Genomic DNA, 25,162 nt, shown 5'->3' with positions numbered 1-25,162 from the left:
TCGCGTCCTTAACAACTGATGAGTCATCAGCTATCAGCGGGATTACCCGCTGACAGCTGAATGTAAATAAAAGAATTGCTGGCAATAAAGAAAACAGGGAGAAAACATCATGCCCCCCCCCCCCCAATCTGGTATGGATTTTGAGGAGAACCCCATGCCAAAATGTAAAAAAAAAAAAAAAAAAGTGTGGGGCCCCCCCAAAATCCATGCCAGACTCTTATCCGACTCTTATCCAAGCATGCAGCCTGGCAGGTCAGGAAAGGGAGGGTATGAGCAAGCAGCCCCCCCCCCCTCTTGAACCATACCAGGCTACATGCCATCAACATGGGGGGGGGGTGCTTTGGGGCAGGGGACAAGGGCCTCTTCCCTACAACTGTGGCGGGAGGTTGTCGGGGGCTGCGGGCAGGATGCTTATCAGAATCTGGAACAAGAGGACCCCCAGATCCCGCCCCCCACCTATGTGAGCATGGTACCCCTACCCATTCACCCAAAAAAAGTGTAAAAAGTGAATAAAGATACTACAAGAGTTTTTGACAATTCCTTTATTAAAAAATAAAAATGTCCCCAATGTAGATCCATCGTCAATCACCAGACCACCAGACCTAAAAAAAAAAAAAAAAAAAAAAAAAAGCTCCCGCCATCTGCCTGCTCCTCTGTCTGACCGTTCTTAAACAGATAAAGGGTGGGGCCACCAGGCAATGTCACCTGCGGCACTGCCCCCCGTGACATTAGCGGCCCAGCATGCACCAGTCAATGACGTCACAGGGGGTCGTGCCACCAGGTGACATCGCTGGTTGGCCCTGCCCTTTACCCATTTTTTTTTTTCTATTTTGCCCGTTTTTTTCCCAATTTTTGATTTCCAGCAATTCTTGTTTTTTTACATTCAGCTGATGACTCATCGGTTGTTAACCACTTTACCACTGGGCACTTAAACACCCTTGATAACCAGACCAATTTTCAGCTTTCGTTGTTCTCACATTTTGAATGACAATTACTCATGCAACACTGTACCCATATGACATTTTTGTCCTTTTTTTCATACAAATAGAGCTTTCTTTTGGTGGTATTTAATTACTGCTGGGTTGTTGTTTTTGTGCTATAAAAGAAAAAATACCTAAAATTCTGTAAAAAAAAATGAATTTTTCTTAGTTTCTGTTATAAAATTTAGCAGATTAGTAATTTTTCATAAAGTTTGGCCAAAATATTCTTTGCAAAATCAAGATTTTTTTTTCCCCACAAAATTGTCATATTATCAGGTTTTTTCCCCACACACAGCATATACATACCACAAATTACACCTCAAAACACATTCTGCTATTACTCCAGAGTATGGCGATATGACATGTTTGAGACTTTTACACAGCGTGGCCACATACAGTGGCCCAACATGCAGGGAGCACCATCAGGCGTTCTGGAGCACCCAGGACAATTCTGACATTTCTCTCCTACATGTCATGTAAAAATCATCATTTATTTGCTAGAAAATTACATAGAACCCCAAAACATTATATATGTTTTTTTAGCAAAGACCATAGAGAATACAATAGTTTTCGAACGCGTTTTGTGCTTAAAAAAAACAAAACAGTAAAGTTAGCCCAATGTTTTTGCATAATGTGAAAGATGAAGTTACGCCAAGTAAATAGATACCTAACATGCCACCCTTCAAAATTTCACAAGCTCGTGGAATGGCGCCAAACCTCGACACTTAAAAATCCCCATAGGCGACGCTTTCAATTTTTTTACTGGTTACGTTTTGAGTTACAGAGGAGGTCTAGGGCCAAAATTATTGCTCTCGCTCTAACGTTCGCAGCAATACCTCACATGTGTGGTTTGAACACCATTTTTTCATATGTGGGCGGGACTTACATATGCGAACGCTTCTGCATGTGAGCACGTGGGGACAGGGGTGCCTTAAATTTTTTTTTTTATTGTTCATTTTACTTTATTTATTTTAGTTTGATATTTTTTTCCCCAAAAATTTATTTTTTGATCACTTTTATTCCTATTACAAGGAATGTAAACATCCCTTGTAATAGTAATATGGCATGACAGGTCCTCTTTAAAGTGAGATATGGGGTCAATAAGACCCCACATCTCACCTCTAGGCTGGGAAGCCTGATATAAAAAAAAAAAAAAAAAAGAAACAATTCTGGCTTTGATCGTATTGGCGAGTCGATAGAAGCACCAGAGGGCGGCGGGAGGGGGGACGTCCCCTCTCACCTCCTGTAAGAAGTTTTTTTTTTTAACACAAAGTTGTCCATTTATACAATATTTCTAACACATAGCATGTACATACCAAAAATGACACCCCAAAATAGATTCTCCTACTCCCCTTGAGTACGGCGATACCACATGTGTGAGACTTCCACAGCCTGGCAACATACAGAGGCTGAGTACAGCCAAGCATGGCCGAGCATGGCTGGGTATCACCGAGTATTGCAGGGTATCACCGAATATGGCTGGGTATTGCAGGGTATCAGAGTATGGCTGAGCATGGCCGAGAATGGCTGGGTATTGCAGGGTATCACAGAGCATGACTGAGCATGGCCGAGTATGGCTGGGTATTGCAGAGTATCACCGAGTATGGCTGGGTATTGCATAGTATCACCGGGTATGGCTGGGTATTGCAGAGTATCACCGACTTTAGCTGGGTATTGCAGAGTATGGCTGGAGATTGCAGGGTATCACAGAGTATGGCTGAGCATGGCCGAGTATGGCTGGATATTGCAGGGTATCACCGAGTATGGCTGGGTATCACCGAGTATGGCTGGGTATGGCAATTTATGGCAGAGTATTGGCAGGGTATTGCAGACTATTTCAGAGTATTGCTGGGTATTGCAGATTATTGCTGGGTATTGCAGTGTATTGGCAGGACATTGCTGGGTATTGCAGAGTATTGGCAGGGAATTGCAGAGTATTGGCAGGGCACTGCAGAGTATTGGCAGGGTATTGCAGAGTATTGCAGAGTATTGGCAGGGCATTGCTGGGTATTGCAAAGTATTGGCAAGGAATTGTGGGGTTAATTATCGGTGAGCAGCGCTGTGGACACTGCAAATCCAGCCCACAGCGCTGCTGACACCGATCTCTCCCCTCCACTGTACCGATTGGTACAGAGAGGGGAGGGAGGAACCGTCATAACACGACGCTGGTTTGTTTACAAGTGATCGCTCCGTCATTTGACTTAGCGATCACGTGGTAAATGGCCGTGATGAGAGGCCGGTTACCGTGATCCGTAATGCATGACCCGGCGGTCACTGATGCTCTCGAATGCGCGCGTGAGAGCGGAATTTTGGGAGGACGTCATATGATGGCCTCCCAGAGTTAAGCAACCACCCTGTAACCGTCATTCGGCTATGGGCCGGGTGTTAAGTGGTTAAAGAAGAACTGCAGTCTTCAATAAATCTGTAATAAAAACATCTTTGCCATTCTGAAGCTTCCCTTCAACTACTTTGCATATTATTTTATATATACTGTGATTCTGTACTTGCCAAATATGCTGCAGAAATCTCCCTCCACTAAGTATGGCTGCAACCATTTTAGCTGTGGGCAGCTGAAGCCTGTTCACTTCCTGGATTTACACAAGCACACAGAGGCACACATCCAGCTCTGCAGCTCTCATTGGCTCTCCTCACCCCCCCCCCCCCCCCCTTCCAGGCAAACTCTCATGAGAGTGAGAGAGAGAGCTGTGCATGATGTCATAAGCCTAGGCTTTTTATCAGATAAGAAACAGGAAGTGGACTGTATAAGGTATTTACTGGCAGAAAAAAATGTTTTACTATCCAAAGTTAAAACAACAAGGGCAGAAGATTTAATAGATGGGAAGATTAATAAATGGCTGAAGTTTCACTTTAAGGAAATGGCAGCTGGCTTCCCAGCCCGTTCCTTAACAACCAGCTGTACACAGTGTGTTAAAGAGGAAAAAAAAACGCAAAATGCAAAACTGTGTAAAAAAAAAGTGTATAAAAACATATCAGAAATGCACAAATTGTGTTTTTGGTGCAGGTCCATTGAAGTCTATTACACACAAAACGCAATCTGCTGTGGGAAAAAAAGTCCCTGACCCTTTCCAAAAACACACTGGCTGAAAAACGCATTGATGTGAATGTTCTCCATAGGAAACTATGTGAAATGGACTGTAGTGCGTTTCTGCAAACTACAAAATGCACTAAAAAAACGCATAAGTGAATCAGGGGTAAATTGTTAAGCAAGCATTCGTTCGATTTTCTAATTGTTAGTCGGGTTAAATTGATGTTTGCTTACAACTGCAGTGATGAGAAAATTCAAGAGATTGGGATGGAAAACATTCCTTGAGCAAACAAATTTGAATGTGGTTTTTCTTTGGTTAAGTCCATTCATTCCAGAATTGAATGGCAGATTGCAAACAAAACTATGAACCACTTTGGGACAATATTCTTCAAGTTGTCGAATGTACTGAGAATTTTGGTACGAATGTCTTATGAACGCTTGTTTGAAAATTTGCTAATGTATACCCAGCTTTAGGGTTCAATAATCAAATCCATTAATAATACTAATAATAATAATGATGATATGACAAGAAGCATGCTAATAGGAGGAAAAAGAAGGGGGCTGAATGATGCTGGTCATCAGACTGAGGACATCTAGTGGCAGGAAAAAGGACTACAGGGAAAATCCCTGGATTGAAGGTGAATATTGCAGCAAAAGCTTTTATTCTTTAGCCCCCGTAACACTGGTGTGGCGTTGAAATCTCGCTACTCCAATGCGATTTCAAAGCCTCTGTGCGATTTGCACTGCTGAGTTCATTGCGGCTTGTAAATGCTTACAACAGATGTCTATGCAAGTCACAATTAAATCGTAAAAGTTTCAAAGTCACTGCTACATCAGCTATTTGAATGGTTCCCTTGTCGACAATGGGGTGCAACTTGTCATGCAATTTGGAACTGTTAAATCGTACGACAAAGTGTACATAGTCTATTTTCTAAATAGTCTATTTTCTTTTATCTTGTAATTATTGACCCGCCCTCTCTTTCTCCGCATTGGCCAATTGACTTTGATCGATGGGATGGTGCAGCTGCTGTGTCTTAGCTAATCAGGAGGAAGAGTTCCGGGTGGCTGAGGCACTCGTGGACATCGCTGGATCAAGAGGGGGCTCAGGTAAGTATTAGGGGGGCTGCTGCACACTACATGCAAATTAATGCTATGCATTAAGATAAAAAACTTTCTGTGTACAACAGCCCCCTCAGTCCCCCTAATACTTACCTGAGCCCAATCTCCATCCAGCGATGTTGCACAAGAGTCTCGGCTGCAGTGGTGGCCTGTCCATTAGGGGCACAGTGTTGCTGCCCCCTAATCCATCCGCCTGGCCCCTAATCTACATGCAGGGCACCGGACACAGGGATTCCAATGGGGATTTTTCTTTTTTAAAGCACATTATTAGAGCCTGAGCTTCTAATAGGTTTAAAAAAGGGTGGGCTCAGGGCGCAGTGAGCCCATCCAGTTGTGTGACGGTAGCAAATTAATAATTCACTATTGTCTTCCTGATTCTCCCCCCAGCCAATCAGCAGGCAGGTCCTGAAACCCGATTGGCCAGGGAGCCTTAGTACTTCCTGGCCATTCATGTCTCAGTCAGGACACACTTCCTGTTCCTGGTGCAGGCCTGTGGCCGGGGTGGGCTGGAGCTGGCATCCGGAAGCCAGACCAAACATGGAGACTGAGTCCAGGCAGGAGCCAGGGCCAGGCTGGCCTACTGGGATACTGGGGCCGCCACGAGGGCAGCGGCACCTGAGAAAAATATGACTGCCAGGCCGACATGCAATTGCACAGGCGCTAGCACTGTTCCAAAGCTAGCCATGCTCAGGAATGCATATACATGCTTGGCCATTTTCGGGAAGGAAGGTGCATTTTAAATGTAGAGCAGTGGCATTCAGTGAGGTCTCGCCTGGTGGCATGCACCTCTTGTTACAGCTGGGTAAGACCGGACCCGTCCCCCTTCGCAGCCCCTTCGTCCCCCCTCTGACCTGTCCTGTATCATCTGCAGCCTCTGACCTCTCCTATACCATCCACAACCTCTGGCCTCTCCTGTACCATCCACAACCTCTGACCTCTCCTGTACGATCCACAACCTCTGACCTCTACTGTACCATCTGCAGCCTCTGACCTCCCCGTACCATTCCCAGCCTCTGACCTCCCCATACCATCTGCAGCCTCTGACCTCTTCTGTACTATCCTCAGCATCTGACCTCTCCTGTACCATCCGCAGCCTCTGACCTCTCCTGTACTATCCACAGCCCCTGGCCTCTCCTGTACCATCCGCAGTCCCTGGCCTCTCCTGTACCATCCTCAGCCTTCTGTACCATCCGCAGCCTCTGACCTCTCCTGTACCATCCACAACCTCTGACCTCTCCTGTACCATCTGCAGCCTCTGACCTCCCCGTACCATCCCCTGCCTCTGACCTCCCCATACCATCTGCAGCCTCTGACCTCTCCTGTTCCATCCCCAGCCTCTGACCTCTCCTGTACCATCCACAACCTCTGACCTCTCCTGTACCATCTGCAGCCTCTGACCTCTCCTGTACCATATTCAGCCTCTGACCTCCCCATGCCATCTACAGCCTCTGATCTCTCCTGTACCATCCACAACCTCTGACCTCTCCTGTACCATCCACAACCTCTGACCTCCCCATACCATCCGCAGCCTCTGACCTCTCCTGTACCATCCACAACCTCTGACCTCCCCGTACCATCCGCAGCCTCTGACCTCCCTGAAACATCCGCAGCCTTTGACCTCTCTGAATATCTGCAGCCTCTGACCTCTCCTATACCATCCGCAGCCCCTGGCCTCTCCTGTACCATCCGCAGCCCCTGGCCTCTCCTGTACCATCCGCAGCCTCTGACCTCTCCTGTACCATCCTCAGCCCTGACCTCTCCTGTACCATCCTCAGCATCTGACCTCTCCTGTACCATCCGCAGCCTCTGACCTCTCCTGTACTATTCATAGTCTTTGACCTCTTCTGTACCATCTGCAGCCTCTGACCTCTCCTGTACCATTCGCAACCTCTGACCTCTCCTGTACTGTCCCCCACCGGGATGGGGTCATGGGAGAAGTGAGACGTGTGTGGACTGTGGAGAGGAGACTATAAGATAAAACTAGAGCCATCAAGCTGGAGCTGACTGACTGAGCTCTGCATGGTGCACCTGAGAGGAGGTCAGTGACAGTGTCGCCAGGCCAGTCTGAGGGGGAGTCAATACAATAATGTAAGGGGACATCGATATAAAGATTTCCCTCTTAGATCAGTAACTTCCTTTACCTTAGTGTTTTTCTGTCTGCGGAAGGTGGTCTCTGGTCATCAGAGTCCTACCCAGATTCCCAGAGTTCCCCTTTACATCAGAGTCTGCAGGATTCCACTTTACAGTGCAAGGGGAAACGCTGATGTAAAGGGGAATGCAGTGGACTCTGATATAAGGGGGGTCTCTGGTCACCTAAGCCCCCCTTTATATCAGAGCTCCCCCTTAGATCATTAACTGCAATGTTCCTCTTTATGTCAGAGTTCCCTTGCATTGTAAGGGCGAATCCTGCAGACTCTGATATATGGGGGAACTCTCTGCTGGCTGGGCTATATTAATGTGACTTTCATATAAATGAAGAAATATGGTTTTTGACTTTTGTTTAACTTAAACACATTGCTAATAGCTACATTTTTATAACTTAAATATTGATATTTGCACTAAATACTGCCATTTTAAGTACTTTTTTTGCAGTGTCAGTAAATTTCCAGTAAAAAAATTGTGCTGTTTGTAAATTTCATATCTCGCTTATCTATATTTAACACGCTGTTCAAATGCATGGTTTACCCTTTTGTGAACAAGAAGATAATTACGTAATGCGGTTGGGCTGGTATAATAATGCTATGGGGCTGGTATGAAATTATTTCCAGGGCTGGTTTTTATTCCCAGTCCGGCTCTGGCAGGAGCTGCGTGTCGGCTCGCTGGTAATTTTTTACCACACCAATGGAATATGAGTGTATTCTACACCATGCATCTACATGAATGCTTATACTCATGTGTAATAATACAGCAGTAGGGAAGTTACTGATCAGACTTCTATATCACCAGAAACAGAGGTGAGCCAGAGGGCCCAGATCTTTGCAAATTGTTTGGGGCAACCCCCAGAATAGTATGTCAGCATCTAGATTCAACCCAGAAATGAAGACAAGGAGGGGAAGGGTCCTTCCACTTAAGGGCCAAGGCTTTTTTGGCATAGAAAAACATTAACTGTAACTTGTAAGAGGGTCAACTGTGAATTGCTCAAATCTTCTTTGGCAAAATCCCCCAGAAGACATCTCTCATGGGAACAAATATTTGGGAGAGCTAATTTCTCCTCTAAAAATCTAACAATGGCGGACCAAAAATTCCTGATACAGGGACAGGCCCAGACCATATGAAAGGATTTTCCTGGGCAGTGGCAGCCCCTCCATACGGGGCGCATGGGCAACACCTGGCCCCTAATCTGCATGCAGGGCACCAAACGCATGGATTCCAACAAGGTTTTTTTTTTTGAAGCACATGATTAGGGCCTGAGGCTCTAATTGGGTTCAAGAAAGGGTGAGCTCGGGGCGCAGAGCACTGCATCCTGAGCCCACCCAGTTGTGTGACATTAACAAATTAATATTCGCTATTGTCATCCTGATTCTCCTCCTGGCTGATCAGGAATCAGGTCCTGACTCCTGAGACCCGATTCCTAAGACTTCCTGGCCAATCGGGTATCAGGACACACTTCCTGTTCAGTCGAAATATTTAGCACCGGCTGCCACTGCTCCTGGGGCAGTTTGACAACGGGAACAATCCGGTTATATCTACTTTTACGTATATTATAAGCAGAATTTTTTTTTTTTTCATTTTGGCTAGAGCAAGGGAGGATTATAACCCCTGTGTCCCATTGGGGAGCTTTCTCTTTGCTTCCTGTCCTATAGCTAAACAGGAAATGGCAGGCAATCCCCTCCTCCCCCCTTCCAAGGTCACAAGAATGATCCCCATTTAAAGATTTCCTTTCTATTACTTTTGTGGTGACAACCCAAGAGTTGGAATTTTCTTTTGCTTTCACTTTTGATGATAATGGTAAACAGGACAAATAGAGAGGCTGAATCTCCCTAACGGGGACACAGACAGCAAAAAAAGCTGACAGGTGTTCTAATCCCTCTTCCCTATATCCAAAGCTAAAATGAAAAGCTTTGACATTAGTTATACTTTAACCTTCAAGATATGTAACATAAATTAATAAATGTATAACAATTATGCCAAAAAACAGCCATTTTTAATCTTTCATTTCAGAAATGTTTGGATTTCTTTCTTTCTTTTATAACATCTATTCATTCATGAAGATATTTATGTTCACATGTGTAAGTAGATTTAAATAAACCATTTAATTAATGATTAATTCTCTCCTGAAATTAATTAAATATCTGTATACTAGTAAATATTCCTGTTCTCAAGGGTAAAATGATCTATGGTCACATTCTTCTCAAGGTCTATAGTGGACGGGTTTAATGCATAGGAGAGTCCAGTTACACATTTTAAAGAGAGGGACAGTTGCACAGGACCCCAGGCCCCCTGCTCAAATATGCCGGTTATTTTTACCCAGGATGAAGACACAATTTGGGCTTGTTGCTCAGTTAAGGAAATACGAAGAGCCTTCCTTATCTGGAGAAAGCTGAGTAGGCAAGGAGCAACAGTATATAAGCCTGCCTGGGGGCCTCAGTTAGTTACATCTGCTGGTGGTGAGTATTGGACATCCTTAACCAGAGCTAGTGATGGGGAGCTACTAACACAGATTGACTTTCCTTTTTTTAGACCAATTTTTCTAAATATGGGGAGTTTTTTCCTAACAAACAGCAAACCTTTTAATTTAAAGTTTGGCAAGCAAAAAAAATTACTTTTTTAATATACTGTATACTTTACTCTCAGAATAACAATTTTTTTAATTTAATTTCTTTTTTTAAATTTAACTGACTTAATTTACAACATTAATTTACAGTAAAAATATTTTTTTATATATTACTAAGATAATACTTTAGAGACCAAAAGACCAATTTGTCTAAATACGCAGAGTTTTTCCCAACCGATATCTTTTTATTTAAAGCTTGACAAGCAAAAATATTTATTTATTTATTATATACTTTACTCACAGAACAACTACTTTTTTTTCATTTCATGTAATTGTTTTAAATTTACTTGATCTCAAATGACTTAATTTACCGCACTGGTTAATGTACAGTAAAAAATAATTTTTATATATATTAAAACAACATTTTAAGTGCTGTTCTAGAATTTAGAAAATGAAAATGGAAGAGATTTGTACTTTTGGACTGATTACTGTTGACAAACTAGTTTTATAGTGATTTGTTTTTTAAATGATCTGAAAGGTACTCAGTCTTTTTTCCGTTATTTCATTTTCAGGGGGCTGATCCTCATATTTTTCCGTCATTGTCTAAGATAAAAGGTAAGTATTCATAGATTTAGGAATAATATCAGAGAGGAAAGGTATTTCTGATTCAATAAAAAAAGCTTTCCTTTGCTGGAACTTCAAATGTAGTTTGTTAGATTATATAGGCAAAATTCATTATAGAATATATATTCAGACAGGATATTTAGCTATGCAGTGCGGGAACTATTCTGTAGTATTAGCTTTTTCCAGGTAAAGCCACTTTTTCATTTTGGGTGGAGTATAGAGTGGTTAAAACTTTTATATTGTTGTTGTCGGTGTCCCTTTGGGACCCATGACATATCAGGGAGTGAAAGGACATCATTCCAAAGTGGGGGAACTTGTTCACATGTACTGAACTTCAGCTGATTTCTGTTGAATTAGTCCAAATTTGTTCCATGGGTGGCCCTGTCAGCAAAAGAGAAATTTTCAATAGATGTTTGCTGGGGCAACCAGGCAGAAAATTGCAGTTGGAACAGTGACTGCAGCCAATCAGATGCAGCCATTGTTTGGGTATTCAGGCAGCCATTGGTACTGGCTGTCTGAATATAATAACAGGCACTGCAGATCTGTCCACCCATGCTGTTTAGCATGGATGGGGAATCAAGCAATTTCTCTCATTCAGCCTATGGAGTTGAAAGAAAGAAATTTTGATGTGTATAGCCAGCTTTAAGTTGTAAACAAAACAAGTGTTTCTATTGGAATATTCCCTTTCTACATCGGACCCATTGACATTTAAAATTTGTATATTTTGCCTCACTTATAGGGCCAGTGACAATGTCCATACACTGTTTGAATTTCATCTGGTTTCTGCTGATCTGGCTGAAATTTGCTCAGTGGGTGGCCCTGTCATCTCTGGCCTGAAATCCCTCAGCTAAAAAAAAATATTGAAGATTCCAGGCAAAAAGCTGTTGGCTAAACAGTGGCTGCATCCAGTGAGATTCAGCTGATATTTGAGTTTTTTGGCAGCCAGTGGGGCTGGCTCTCATAACACAATAGCCACAGTGGGAGATTTGTTCATCAATGCTGTTAGCATGGATAGAGGAATCCTGTAACCATTGAGAAGGTGCTTAAAATACATTAATTTATTTTTTATTTTAAAATACCTACTATTTCCTAATGGTCCTTAAGGTGTTCATAGAAAATAAGGGGCAGTCGGACATGTAGGCACCTGATAGTATGGCCTTCGGGTGTCAGTGAGCACCTCTTCTGTTCCTTTCAATAAAAAAGAAAAACTAACTATGTAACTTGGATGATACAAACCATTGTTGGGTTACCATAGGACAACAGTAGCAACTGGACATGGTACTCTTACCTGTCTGAACACAATAGTAGCAGCTTCCCATACTTACATTTATCATACTACACAGTTTAGAACATAAAAAAAATATTGATAAATTATAGACTGAAGGAGCATGGATTGGTGCTTTGATGTACAACCTGTGCTCGGGCACTAGGTAAGGCTTCATTTATGTAAAGTGGTTTAAGGGGTGCTTGGAATGCATTTCCAGTTCCCTTAAATAGTGGGTGTGTGAGAGTCTGTACTCTGTCTGTACATACCTCCATGGATGCCTCACATTGGCCCAAATGCTGCATGCTGTCTTTGGACAATGACAGCCCGCTTGTTTGAGATTATGTATGTGTGATGTGTGTTTTGGTCATTTAAAACATACTGTTACTTCACATCTTACTCCTATAGAAAGCCAACACCATGGGTGACGGTGAGATGGCGGTTTTTGGTGCGGCTGCACCCTTCCTCCGCAAAGGCGAGAAGGAAAGACTGGAGGCCCAGAACAAACCTTTTGATGCCAAGAACACCTGCTACGTAGATGATGCAAAGGAACTCTACGTAAAAGGTTTAGTCACCGCTCGTGAAGCTGGAAAAGTCACAGTCAAGACAGACGATGGGAGGGTAAGGATCACAGCTTATTTGTATATTAGGCACAGACTGGAAGGGTAATAACATACGCACTAAATCATGTTTATTGAAATTCCAGACTGTAACAGTCAAAGAAAGCCAAGTTTACCCCCAGAATCCTCCCAAGTATGACAAAATTGAAGACATGGCGATGATGACTCACCTGAATGAGGCCTCTGTGCTGTATAACCTCAAAGAACGTTACGCAGCCTGGATGATCTACGTAAGTTTTACTAAATAACTATATAACAGAAATGCTCAGGTACAATGCAAGAAAGTTTAGTTTATATTTAAAACAACAAAAATTCATGATCAGCTCCCATAAAAAACTCCATAAACACTCAATGCTTACTTGAGAATTGCATTTTTCAATAAAAAGAGACTGGACATACATTTCTACCTACACTTACCTAACAGTTCTCACAGTGGAGTAAACCTCAAAACTTGCAGATGACAATTTAAAGATATTTTAAAGCAAAATACATCTTTATTTGGCAGTTCTAGCAGTCCCTTTTTCAATTTGACCTTACTGAGAAGCTGAGAAGTCCAGAAATTAATGTAGGAAAGCTATCTAAACCTATAGCACACCATTGCTTCTCTGGGAACTTTGTAGACTTAAACTTCATAATACATTACAGACATACTCTGGGCTTTTCTGCGTCACTGTCAACCCCTACAAGTGGCTGCCAGTGTACAACCCTGAGGTTGTTGAGGGCTACAGAGGCAAGAAGCGTATGGAAGCCCCACCACACATCTTCTCCATCTCTGATAACGCTTATCAGTTTATGCTTACAGGTATGGGTCTTTGAAATTTTTCTTTGATACTTTCAGGGGCCACATTTGTGGTTTTATTTTGTTGAAATATAAATTTGCATTTGACAGATCGTGAAAATCAGTCTGTCTTGATTACTGGAGAATCTGGTGCTGGAAAGACTGTTAACACCAAGCGTGTCATCCAGTACTTTGCAACAATTGCAGCTCTTGGTGACGCTGGTAAGAAGAAGGAGCTAAGCAACAGCATGCAGGTAAATTATAACTGAAGTGCATACATTTCTAAAAGTCCCTATTGATATGTTTAATTAGATACTCTAATTCATACTGCCCATAGTAAACTACTAGAATAATTATCTAACCATATTTTAATACTATTAAATGAACTTTGCGGGTATCCTACAACTTTTATGTTGTAGTCAAACTCTGTCCTGCCCTTTTTGATAGAAAAACATCTGTATAGAATGTTGGGTTAATGGTATATAAATAAAATGAATCTATGCTTACCATTTTAGGGTAATCTGGAAGATCAAATCATCCAGGCTAACCCTCTGCTGGAAGCCTTTGGTAATGCTAAGACTGTAAGAAATGACAACTCCTCTCGTTTTGTAAGTATCTATGAATTCTTATGTTCATTAGTTACTCATTTTTTGATTCTCATATTTTATGCACTCCTTTATAATCTTCTCTTGTCATGTTTAGGGTAAATTCATCAGAATCCACTTTGGTACCACTGGAAAACTGTCTTCAGCTGATATTGAAACATGTAAGAATGAAACCCTCCAATTTCTTCTCATTTTGTAGTTTCTCACATAAATTCATACAATTACTACAATGCAATTTTATAGATCTGCTGGAGAAGTCCAGAGTAACATTCCAGCTGTCAGCTGAAAGAAGCTACCACATCTTCTACCAGATCATGACAAACAAGAAACCAGAGGTTGTAGGTACGGTCATATTTCCTTTCAGATAATAGGCAGAGAAACGCGACCTGCAAACCATAAGCATGTGTTATTGAATGTCGAACTTATCATTTTTTTTAATGTTGTTTGTGTTCAGAGATGCTTCTTATTACCACCAACCCATACGACTATCCTTCAATCAGCCAGGGTGAAATCGTTGTGAAGAGTATTGATGATACAGAGGAGTTCATTGCCACAGATGTAAGTTGTTGAAATCTTGGAACAATATTTTTTTTTCAGTTTTCCACAGATTGTATCATTTACACAGATGTACAGAATGTACTACTGGGCATTAAATGATCAGAGCTATTTTTCTAACAGACTGCTATTGACATCCTGGGATTCACCCCAGAAGAAAAGGTTGGCATCTACAAGTTGACTGGTGCTGTCATGCATCACGGCAACATGAAGTTCAAGCAGAAGCAGAGGGAGGAGCAGGCCGAGCCAGACGGCACTGAGGGTTTGTCCTTTGTTTTTCAATTTATGCTTTTTTTTTCCATCTATGCAATTTTAGGATTTATTTCATACTATATGTCTTATCTCCAGTTGCTGACAAGATTGCTTATCTGATGGGTTTCAACTCTGCTGATATGCTGAAGGCTTTGTGCTACCCCAGAGTAAAGGTCGGCAATGAGTTTGTCACCAAGGGACAAACTGTAGCTCAGGTATGATAAAATCAAGAAATAAAATAACCACATACTCAAAGATAACTATGCTTTCTGTAATATATAACACCTGATTTTTGCTCTACTCATTAGGTCAACAACTCTGTTGGTGCCCTCTGCAAATCCGTTTTTGAGAAACTCTTCTTGTGGATGGTCACTCGTATTAACCAGCAGCTCGACACCAAGCAGCCAAGACAGTTCTATATTGGTGTGCTGGATATTGCTGGATTTGAAATCTTTGATGTAAGTTCTTGAACAGTTTTAGGTTTGTATGTCTTTCAAAGCAAAGGACCTGTTCTCATTTCTTTATTTTACATAAAGTTCAACAGCTTGGAACAGCTCTGTATCAACTTCACCAATGAGAAGTTGCAGCAGTTCTTCAACCACCACATGTTCGTCCTGGAACAGGAGGAATACAAGAAGGAAGGTATTGACTGGGAGTTCATTGACTTTGGTATGGACTTGGCTGCCTGCATTGAGCTTATTGAGAAGGTAATTTCACATATGGAAATGTTAATATGAATCTAAAAATTTAGAATTATGTGTTGTTACAGACTTAAAGTAACATGTATTGTTTATTATCAGCCTATGGGCATCTTCTCCATCCTTGAAGAGGAGTGCATGTTCCCCAAGGCCACTGACACATCCTTCAAGAACAAGCTGTATGAGCAGCATCTTGGCAAGTGCAAGAACTTTGAGAAGCCCAAACCTGGCAAAGGAAAGGCTGAGGCCCACTTCTCTCTTGTGCACTATGCTGGTACTGTGGATTACAACATCTCTGGCTGGCTTGACAAGAATAAGGATCCATTGAATGAATCTGTTATCCAGCTGTACCAGAAATCTTCAATGAAACTGCTGTCCTTCCTGTACTCCAGCTACAATGCTGCTGATGGTGAGTAGCTTGCCTGTTCCTTTTTTATTTTAAGCTTTTTTTTTTTTTTTACTTTTACATTTATATTAAGATCTGTGATGACTCCTCCATTGTGGTTTATTAACAGATGCTGCCGGTGGTGGAAAAGGTGGAAAGAAGAAGAAGGGATCCTCCTTCCAGACTGTGTCTGCTCTGTTCAGAGTTAGTATGACCTTTTAATGTGCATAAAGACTTACATAATTTCAGCCATAGCTATAAGAAAACTTTATTTGTTAATAGAAAGTAAAGGTTTTAGCTGCTTGCCATAAATGGCGAGTCTGATAGCTTTCTAACATGCAGCAAATCTTAATTTATATTGTGTGTGTTATAGGAAAACTTGGGCAAGCTAATGACCAACTTGAGAAGCACTCACCCTCATTTTGTGCGTTGTCTGATCCCCAATGAGACCAAAACTCCAGGTACAATTATATAATTCTTTCCATTCTGCAAACACCAAGCATTAAGAAGGCACTATAGTTGTTTTCGTAACTTCTGAAATGTAAGACTTCTAATGCTATTGATTCCCAGGTACTATGGAAAACCAACTGATCATTCACCAGCTGAGATGTAACGGAGTACTGGAGGGTATCAGAATCTGCAGAAAGGGCTTCCCCAGCAGAATAATCTATGCTGATTTTAAGCAACGGTAAATTCCAATACATATTGCAAATGTTAAAAAATCATGAAAACTATTGAAGCATAAAAAGGTAGATGACAGCATTAGAGTTATGGTTTGGATAAACTATTTATTCAAATGCTTGCAAACCACTCATAATTTGCTTATGCATTTTGAATCTGACAATTTCTGCTTGCTAACATTTTTTTTTTTTTTACTAAAGTTACAAGGTGCTGAATGCCAGTGCGATCCCAGATGGTCAGTTTATTGACAGCAAGAAAGCAGCAGAAAAACTCTTGGGTTCTATTGATGTTGACCACACTCAGTACAAATTTGGCCACACCAAGGTATGGAAGCAGAAACTCCCTGAGAACAGTAAATCTAAGAGTTTCTAATATTTAAATTTAAAATTACTATTTATTTTTATTTTAGGTATTCTTCAAAGCTGGTCTCCTGGGTACACTGGAAGAGATGCGAGATGAAAAGTTGGCACAACTTATCACTCGTACTCAGGCTCTTTGCAGAGGTTTCTTGATGAGAGTTGAGTTCAAGAAGATGATGGAAAGAAGGTAAAATGGTTTTATACTCACAAAAGTATACTAGCTATAGAGGCAAAACAACATTTTTGATAACAAACATATTTACCTTACCTGATATGTGACATTTCTTAAACAGGGAAGCCATCTTTATCATCCAGTACAATATCAGATCATTCATGAATGTCAAACACTGGCCATGGATGAAACTGTACTTCAAGATTAAGCCCCTCCTGAAGAGTGCAGAAACTGAGAAAGAGATGGCAAATATGAAGGAGGAGTTTGAAAAAACCAAGGAAGCTCTGGCAAAGTCAGAGGCCAAGAAGAAAGAACTAGAGCAGAAAATGATTTCCCTGGTGCAGGAGAAGAATGACCTGTTGCTTCAAGTCCAGTCGGTATGTAGAATAAAACTGTGATATATATATAAAAAAAGTAAATTTAATGTTCCAAAAAAAGTTACCCATTACTCAAAAATGTTGAAGTTCCCTAACATTCAATGATTTTCACCAGGAATCTGAGACTTTGGCAGATTCTGAGGAAAGATGTGAAGGTCTCATCAAGAACAAGATTCAACTGGAATCAAAGCTCAAGGAACTCAATGAGAGGCTTGAAGATGAAGAAGAAAGCAATGCTGAGCTGACAGCCAAGAAAAGGAAATTGGAAGATGAATGCTCAGAGCTGAAAAAAGACATTGATGATTTAGAGCTTACCCTGGCTAAAGTAGAGAAGGAAAAGCATGCCACAGAAAACAAGGTAAGTTCAGTTGGAGGTGAAGTGTCCAAATTGTAATTCACCACAAAAACTTTCAGACTGATATTTTGTGCTTTATTTTAAGGTGAAAAACCTTACTGAAGAATTGGCATCACTTGATGAAAATGTCTCCAAACTCACCAAAGAGAAGAAAGCTCTTCAGGAGGCTCATCAGCAAACACTTGATGATCTGCAGGCTGAGGAAGACAAAGTTAGCACTTTAACCAAGGCCAAGACAAAGCTGGAACAGCAAGTCGATGATGTAAGATTCATACAAATACTATTATTCTTCCTACACATTTTAAACATTTCTATATATCTTAAATAAAAACATTTCTTACTAACATAGCTTGAAGGCTCCCTGGAGCAAGAAAAGAAGCTTCGTCTTGACTTGGAAAGGACAAAGAGAAAGCTGGAAGGTGACCTGAAACTAACCCAGGAAACAGTACTAGACCTTGAAAATGACAAGCAGCAAGCTGATGAAAAATTAAAGAAGTATGTATTTTTTTATTTAAAAAAAAATTATTTCAGTATGCTAGTATAGTATCATATAACCTTTAATTATTTGTTATACAATCATAGGAAAGAATTTGAAGTCAACCAGCTGCAAGGAAAGATCGATGATGAACAGTCCCTGGGATCTCAGCTGCAGAAGAAGATCAAGGAACTTCAGGTATATTGTTGCTTTTGACATTTTTATTATATCAATGAAGTAAAAAAAAAAAAAATAGGGCTAATTTTTATTGTTATAGGGATTATCATTTTGTCAATAAGGTTTTCAGAAAAATGTATCTAGATTAATTGGGTCACCCATAGTCACCCATAGTCTGTATTTTAAAATACATTATCTAGTAAATCAATATAATTTGTTTGGGTTTTTAGGCTCGTATTGAAGAGCTTGAGGAGGAAATTGAAGCTGAGAGGGCAGCTCGGGCCAGGACTGAGAAACAGAGAGCTGATCTCTCTAGAGAACTTGAAGAAATCAGTGAAAGACTTGAAGAAGCTGGCGGTGCAACATCTGCCCAGATTGAGCTGAACAAGAAGCGTGAAGCTGAATTCCAGAAACTGAGACGTGACTTGGAAGAAGCTACTCTTCAGAATGAAGCCACTGCTTCTGCTCTGCGCAAGAAGCATGCTGACAGTGTTGCTGAGCTTGGGGAACAGATTGACAACCTGCAGCGCGTTAAACAAAAGCTGGAGAAAGAGAAGAGTGAACTGAAGATGGAGGTTGATGACCTCTCCAGCAACTTGGAAAACATCTCTAAATCCAAGGTAAGATAATCTCTAAGATACATTAGCTATGCTATTTTTCTTAAGAATTAAATTAAACATTACTAACTATTCTCACAGGCCAACCTTGAGAAAGTCAACCGTGTTCTTGAGGACCAACTTAGTGAAATTAAGACTAAGGATGATGAACACCTGCGTCAACTTAATGATTTCACTACCCAGAGAGGTCGTTTGCAGACAGAAAACGGTAATCAGTATATGCTAATTTTTTGATTGGTAATCAGTATATGCTAATTCCAACAAGTGATCTGAATCCATAGTAGCAAAAAAGTAAATAAACCTGACATAGGTACATTTTTAAATGAACAGCTTACCAGTAAAATACATTTTCAAATAATTTAATACTCTAAATCTGATTACATGCTATAAAAAATATAAAATACAAAACAGTCCGACCAGTCCTATTTAGCACAATTTTTGTCTAACCCTAAGCCCTTTTAGCCTTAAGTGTCCATGTATCTTTTTAAGGACCCAGTTAGTCATTTTTTCTGTACTTGAACCCAAATAATATGGATCTTTGTTTATTGCACTGAACATAGTCTGGGAAAAAAAGAAGTAGAAAATGCTTTTGTACACAATACTGTTCTTTTTTTCAAAGTTCTATGGAGTTTTTAAAATATCTCTCATTCTGTATTAAAGTTTAATAATTGAAAAGCCATGCAACATCACGTTATATGTACTTTTAGGTGAGCTGTCTCGTCAGCTTGAGGAGAAAGAATCTCTGATCTCTCAGCTCTCCAGAGGAAAGCTGGGCTTCACACAGCAAGTTGAGGAACTCAAGAGACAACTTGAAGAAGAATCAAAGGTGCATTCATGTTGCCTTTATAACTTCAGCCTTATAGAATAAAATATAGTGTGTTCGTGATTTCAACAAACACCTAATTGTATATTTCAGGCCAAGAATGCCCTTGCTCATGCCCTGCAATCTTCCCGGCATGATAATGACTTGCTCCGTGAGCAATATGAGGAGGAACAAGAAGCCAAAGCTGAATTCCAGCGTTCTCTGTCCAAAGCTAATGGTGAAGTTGCCCAGTGGAGGACCAAATATGAAACTGATGCCATTCAGCGCACAGAGGAGTTGGAAGATGCCAAGTATGTTGATATCTATGAAATACAATCAGTAGGTAAATCATGAAAAATTATAGCAAAATAGTCCTCTGTTTCATACCTTTCCTTGCATTAAAGGAAGAAGCTGGCTCAGCGTTTGCAGGATGCTGAAGAACAAGTGGAGGCTGTGAACTCCAAGTGTGGCTCCTTGGAAAAGACCAAGCAGAGGTTGCAATCTGAGGTGGAGGACCTCATGGTTGATGTTGAGAGAGCAAATAGTGCAGCAGCTTCTCTTGACAAGAAGCAGAGGAACTTTGATAAGGTAAAAGTGTAGGCACATGGTTGTGATAATATAGCTTGCTATTGAGCTATCCAGAATCTTTAAATCTTATGTTTTAACAGGTCCTGGTAGAGTGGAAGCAGAAGTATGAGGAGGGTCAGGCTGAACTAGAAGCTGCACAGAAAGAAGCTCGTAGCCTGAGCACTGAAATCTTCAAGTTGAAGAACTCATATGAAGAGTCTCTGGAGCAAGTTGAAACCCTAAAACGTGAAAACAAAAACTTGCAACGTAGGTTATTTATTAAATTCAAAGTTTCTGACTGAATTTTTTAATGAAAGATCATAAATAACTATTTTATTGATTAATATGCTTTCCAGTTACCGACTTTGGCTTTAACAGATATTTTCCATGTTTGGCATAAATTTAGAACTCAAAGCATAAAACATAAACCTGTTCTGAGGTCAGCTTTGCATAAGTTCTTTGGTTTAACTTTTTCAGAGGAGATCTCAGATCTAACTGAACAGATTGGTGAGAGTGGAAAGTCCATTAATGAACTGGAGAAGGCCAGGAAGCAGGTTGAACAGGAAAGGAGTGACCTTCAGGCTGCTCTGGAGGAAGCTGAGGTATAACTAAAATATTTAAAGTACACATACAGTAAATGATGGTTTGGCCCTAATTTGGAATGAGTATTCTGTGTGTACAGTAAGTAGCCCCAAATATTAAACATGCTCCTTTATTAAAGGGATCATTGGAACATGAAGAAGCCAAGATCCTCCGTGTCCAGCTTGAGCTGAACCAGATCAAATCTGAGGTGGACAGGAAGATTGCAGAGAAGGATGAGGAAATTGAACAGCTGAAGAGAAACAGCCAGAGAGCCATTGACACCATGCAGAGCACACTAGACTCTGAAATCAGAAGCAGAAACGATGCTTTGAGACTGAAGAAGAAGATGGAAGGAGATTTGAATGAACTTGAGATCCAACTCAGCCATGCCAACCGCCAGGCTTCAGAGGCACAGAAACAGCTCAGAAATGTGCAAGGACAACTAAAGGTATTTTTACCAATGAAACAGCATCAGTGTACTGGAGCTCTGGTTTTGAATTAGATACAAATATATGCATTTTGTCATCTAGGATACCCAGCTTCACTTGGATGATGCTGTAAGGGGACAGGAGGACCTGAAGGAACAGGTTGCTGTAACTGAACGCAGAAACAATCTGCAACAAGCTGAGATTGAAGAGATAAGGGCTGCTCTGGAACAGACAGAGAGATCTCGCAAGTTAGCAGAACAGGAACTTCTGGATGCCAGTGAACGGCTGCAGCTTCTGCACTCACAGGTAGGATCTGTTCCTGACCATCATTGGATATATACTTAATTGTATCTAAAACGCAATATATACTGAATATTTTTTGTGCCCCAGAACACCAGCCTCATCAACAACAAGAAGAAGCAGGAAGGTGACATTTCCCAACTTCAGAATGAAGTAGAGGAAGCTGTCCAAGAAGCCAGAAATGCTGAAGAGAAAGCCAAGAAGGCCATCACTGATGTATGTAACCTGTCCTGCAAACTAAAAACTCATATTTGAAATCAACAAATATGCCAACTTACTGAGTGTCTGATTTATTCAAGGCTGCACTGATGGCAGAAGAGCTGAAAAAGGAGCAGGACACCAGTGCCCACTTAGAGAGGATGAAGAAGAACCTTGAACTGACTGTGAAGGACCTGCAGCACCGCCTGGATGAAGCTGAACAGCTCGCACTGAAGGGTGGCAAGAAGCAACTCCAGAAACTGGAGTCCAGAGTAAGTACATTTAAAATGGTTGTTTTGGAAAATGTTCTATACGTTTTTTAAGTTATAGCAAAAATAGCTAACAACTAAAATGTTTCACACAGGTACGTGAACTGGAGAATGAGCTGGAAAATGAACAGAAACGTGGTGTTGAGGCAATCAAAGGTGTTCGCAAATATGAAAGGAGAGTGAAAGAACTGACCTACCAGGTATACAGGGTTTAAAGAAAGTTAGCATTTCATTTACATTAACCCAGGAGCATAACATTTGCATTAATTTCCTTATTATAATAGAAAATTTGATTATTTTACTATTGGCCATTCTAAAATCTAATAAATAAGTGTAAATTACAGCTGTTTTTTACTAAACAAAATATATAGTTGATATTAAAAGAATAACATTAATTTTCTTATACAGACTGAGGAAGACAGGAAGAATACCCTGAGACTCCAGGACTTGGTTGACAAACTGCAGCTGAAGGTCAAGGCCTACAAGAGACAGGCTGAGGAATCTGTAAGTCATTTGTTTAGCAAATATTTCTGCCTTTCAGGAGAATCTTTTCATTTGGTTATTAGGTTCTTGGTTGACTTTCTAATTAGAAATTAGATTTGGCTAATGATGCCTTTTAATTGTTGTTTAGGAGGAACAAGCCAATGCTCACCTAGGCCGCTTCAGAAAGGTCCAACATGAGCTTGAAGAAGCTGAAGAGAGAGCCGACATTGCTGAATCCCAAGTGAACAAACTCAGGGCTAAGAGCCGCGATGTTGGTGGAAAGGTAAGAATTTTAACATGTTTCTCTTCATATTCATCTATTTATGTTTCTGGCCATCAGTCTATCTATCTACCAATCAGTTTATCTATCTATCTATCTATCTATCTATCTATCTATCTATCTATCTATCTATCTATCTATCTATCTATCTATTTATCTATAATTATCATAAGAAGTCATCTCAATTAATTATGAATCATCTTAATTTTAAAAGTTACTATAAATTAAACTACATAATACATTTTCCTCATATTAAGCTTGTGGTAGAAATGAATAATATACGCATTCATGTTTTTTTTCTTTTTTTTTTAACTACAGAAAGAAAGTGAAGAGTGAAGAGTATAAATAACAGCAGACTGAGGAACTCTCACAATGGGACTTTCTTAATCTGAGACCTACCCGCTCCCCTTTTTATCTAATAAATAAATTTCATACTTGATGCTTAATAATGTTGTTGTGTCATCTGTATTGTAAACAATCATTCACAAAAAATGAATCTATCTACCTTGTATAATATCTGGAGTCACCTGGTATGCATCAGTCACCAATTTCCTAACCACTATTGTACCTACAGTAGACCCATGTGTCAAAATGATATCAAAATATCACAAGCAACAGACTGTGTTCTACAGAAAACCACTTTAGAACCAATGGCTACAGTCTAATCCACATAAAGGAACTTGCAATATAATAATTTGCCATTTTCCTTATTAAATCAATCATCTATCAGTTGTTCCAGTTCTCTCAATGACAAACCAATTCAACAAATAAATTATATCTGGTAATGACAGGTTTTCTTGTATGCATTAAGCAGCTGGCAAAATATAAATATTGGATACTGTTGCAAGGACATCAATACCAACATTTACAGCTTTAAGCACTGAGTGTATTCATTTCCTACACTTGGCAAGTTGAAAAAGGCCCATATGCACCAACACTTAATGGAAAGCAGTGGATGACACCAATAGCTTTATACATTCAGACGCCATACGAAACAGTATTTTTTATAATGTACCGAAAAGTCAATATATTAGATGGCAGAGAAAGTGCACTTTAAAGACTTAAATAGTAAAGTGGAGGTCCTTTTAATTTTTTTATTTTTGAAAATTCTTTTTAATGAAGTTTTCAACATGGTACAAAAAATAACACTTGTAAAGTGATAACATAAAAAGTAAGAAAAAACATAAAAGAGTTGTACAACAGCACAAGTGACCAGCATGGCCCTGACTAACACTATCTCAGGAGAAAAGCCAACTACATTTTCACATAAAGAATTATTTTCTTTTCATAATAGTATCATATTCAGCTATCTATGGCATCCAGATAAACAATCAACTCTTCACAGATAAATCCCACATGTAATGTTGACTGATACCTATCCCCAATTAAATTATAAACCTCAAGCACTACCCGCAGTTTTATGGTATTTATAAACAACTGAACCGCACATTTAAAGAGAGACAGCTCTCACTCTGATGCAGTAGATGCATCATTCACCCAGCCTCTCCACACTTTGTCAAATTTTGTCTGTACCCCTCTACTGGCATATGTAGCCTTATAAAGAAAGCTTAACTTCTTATAAAACTATTTTTTTGAGAAGGGTAGTTGATAATTAAAAATTTAGATAGGTTGAAAAAAGACACAAGTCCATTCAGTTCAACCAATAGAAAAATAAAAATAAAATAAATAAAACCTCCACATACACAAGCCTTTACCCACAGTCCATCCAGAAGAAGGCAACAAACTCCCAATAAAGCATGAACCAGCTGAGCTGGTAATTGTGTTCCCCACATTTGTAGTTACTTTCATGAACATTCTACAATAACGGTGACCTTAACCGGACGAGCTGCCGACCAGACTTTCTTTGCTACTTAAAACATGAACCAATGGAGGAAAACAACCCTTTCTGATCCCACAGGAGGCCATCAGATATTCCCTGGATCAACTACCCCTGGAGTACAAGTGGGAAGCCTAGATAGATTGTTGAGAGATCTGGCCATGGTATAAAGAACAAGGATGTCTCATTTGCCAGGTTGCATTTTGTAAAATTTTATACAGAAAGTGAGATGATAATATAGCAATGTGTTCATGGTCCAATGTTTAGTAGTATGGACAAATGTGGTGTCACCGAATGTGCTTGTAAACCCAAGTTGACAACTGGATGATAATGAATTTCAAACAGGATCCAGGCTTGTGTGTAACAAGGGTGGACAACTATCACTTCACAAGCCACCAAAAGAGCTCTCATAGACCTTGCAACTAGAGCCAGTACTCAGGAAGAAGCTTTTACACACTGAGGCCCCAAACTGTTTGTAATCACTTGTCGCTTTTCTTAGATCAGAGGGAATATGTTTCATCCTTTATAAGATACAATATATTAGACATGAGGAGATGAAACTC

The 25,162-nt window shown here is 40.3% G+C and overlaps 1 protein-coding gene and 1 long non-coding RNA gene across 2 annotated transcripts in view; one reads left to right on the top strand and one right to left on the bottom strand.

The window, feature by feature from the left end:
• Positions 1-25,162, bottom strand: part of LOC143980772 (uncharacterized) — a 63,603-nt gene that overhangs the window by 21,305 nt on the left and 17,136 nt on the right. The window lies entirely within an intron of this gene.
• Positions 10,332-23,211, top strand: LOC143980740 (myosin-4-like). The gene is made up of 39 exons (XM_077479026.1): positions 10,332-10,474; positions 12,156-12,368; positions 12,454-12,597; positions 13,013-13,169; positions 13,257-13,399; positions 13,661-13,753; positions 13,848-13,911; positions 13,994-14,092; positions 14,205-14,308; positions 14,429-14,567; positions 14,654-14,772; positions 14,866-15,015; positions 15,094-15,264; positions 15,358-15,664; positions 15,771-15,844; positions 16,014-16,101; positions 16,211-16,328; positions 16,522-16,645; positions 16,731-16,867; positions 16,974-17,229; positions 17,345-17,587; positions 17,670-17,846; positions 17,934-18,079; positions 18,167-18,257; positions 18,467-18,856; positions 18,935-19,061; positions 19,561-19,679; positions 19,770-19,966; positions 20,060-20,243; positions 20,324-20,489; positions 20,700-20,824; positions 20,944-21,252; positions 21,335-21,538; positions 21,623-21,748; positions 21,832-22,002; positions 22,095-22,199; positions 22,408-22,503; positions 22,631-22,765; positions 23,081-23,211. Exons 2-39 carry the CDS (start codon positions 12,168-12,170, stop codon positions 23,096-23,098), a joined length of 5,817 nt encoding a protein of 1,938 aa, XP_077335152.1. The 5' UTR covers positions 10,332-10,474; positions 12,156-12,167; the 3' UTR covers positions 23,099-23,211.

Source organism: Lithobates pipiens, unplaced genomic scaffold (genome assembly GCF_037356315.1).
Source record: "Lithobates pipiens isolate NorthernLeopardFrog02 unplaced genomic scaffold, aLitPip1_a1.2 Scaffold_1, whole genome shotgun sequence".
NCBI lineage: Eukaryota > Metazoa > Chordata > Amphibia > Anura > Ranidae > Lithobates > Lithobates pipiens.
Note: the sequence above shows the minus strand (reverse complement) of the source record. Positions and strands in the feature narration are given on the sequence as shown.

Coding starts and splice junctions, on each gene's coding strand:
- LOC143980740 (XM_077479026.1), top strand. CDS start 12,168: ATGGGTGACGGTGAGATGGCGGTTTTTGGTGCGGCTGCACCCTTCCTC. Junction 17,230..17,344: donor TGTTGCTTCAAGTCCAGTCG/GTATGTAGAATA, acceptor GATTTTCACCAG/GAATCTGAGACTTTGGCAGA. Junction 21,253..21,334: donor ATGTGCAAGGACAACTAAAG/GTATTTTTACCA, acceptor TTTGTCATCTAG/GATACCCAGCTTCACTTGGA.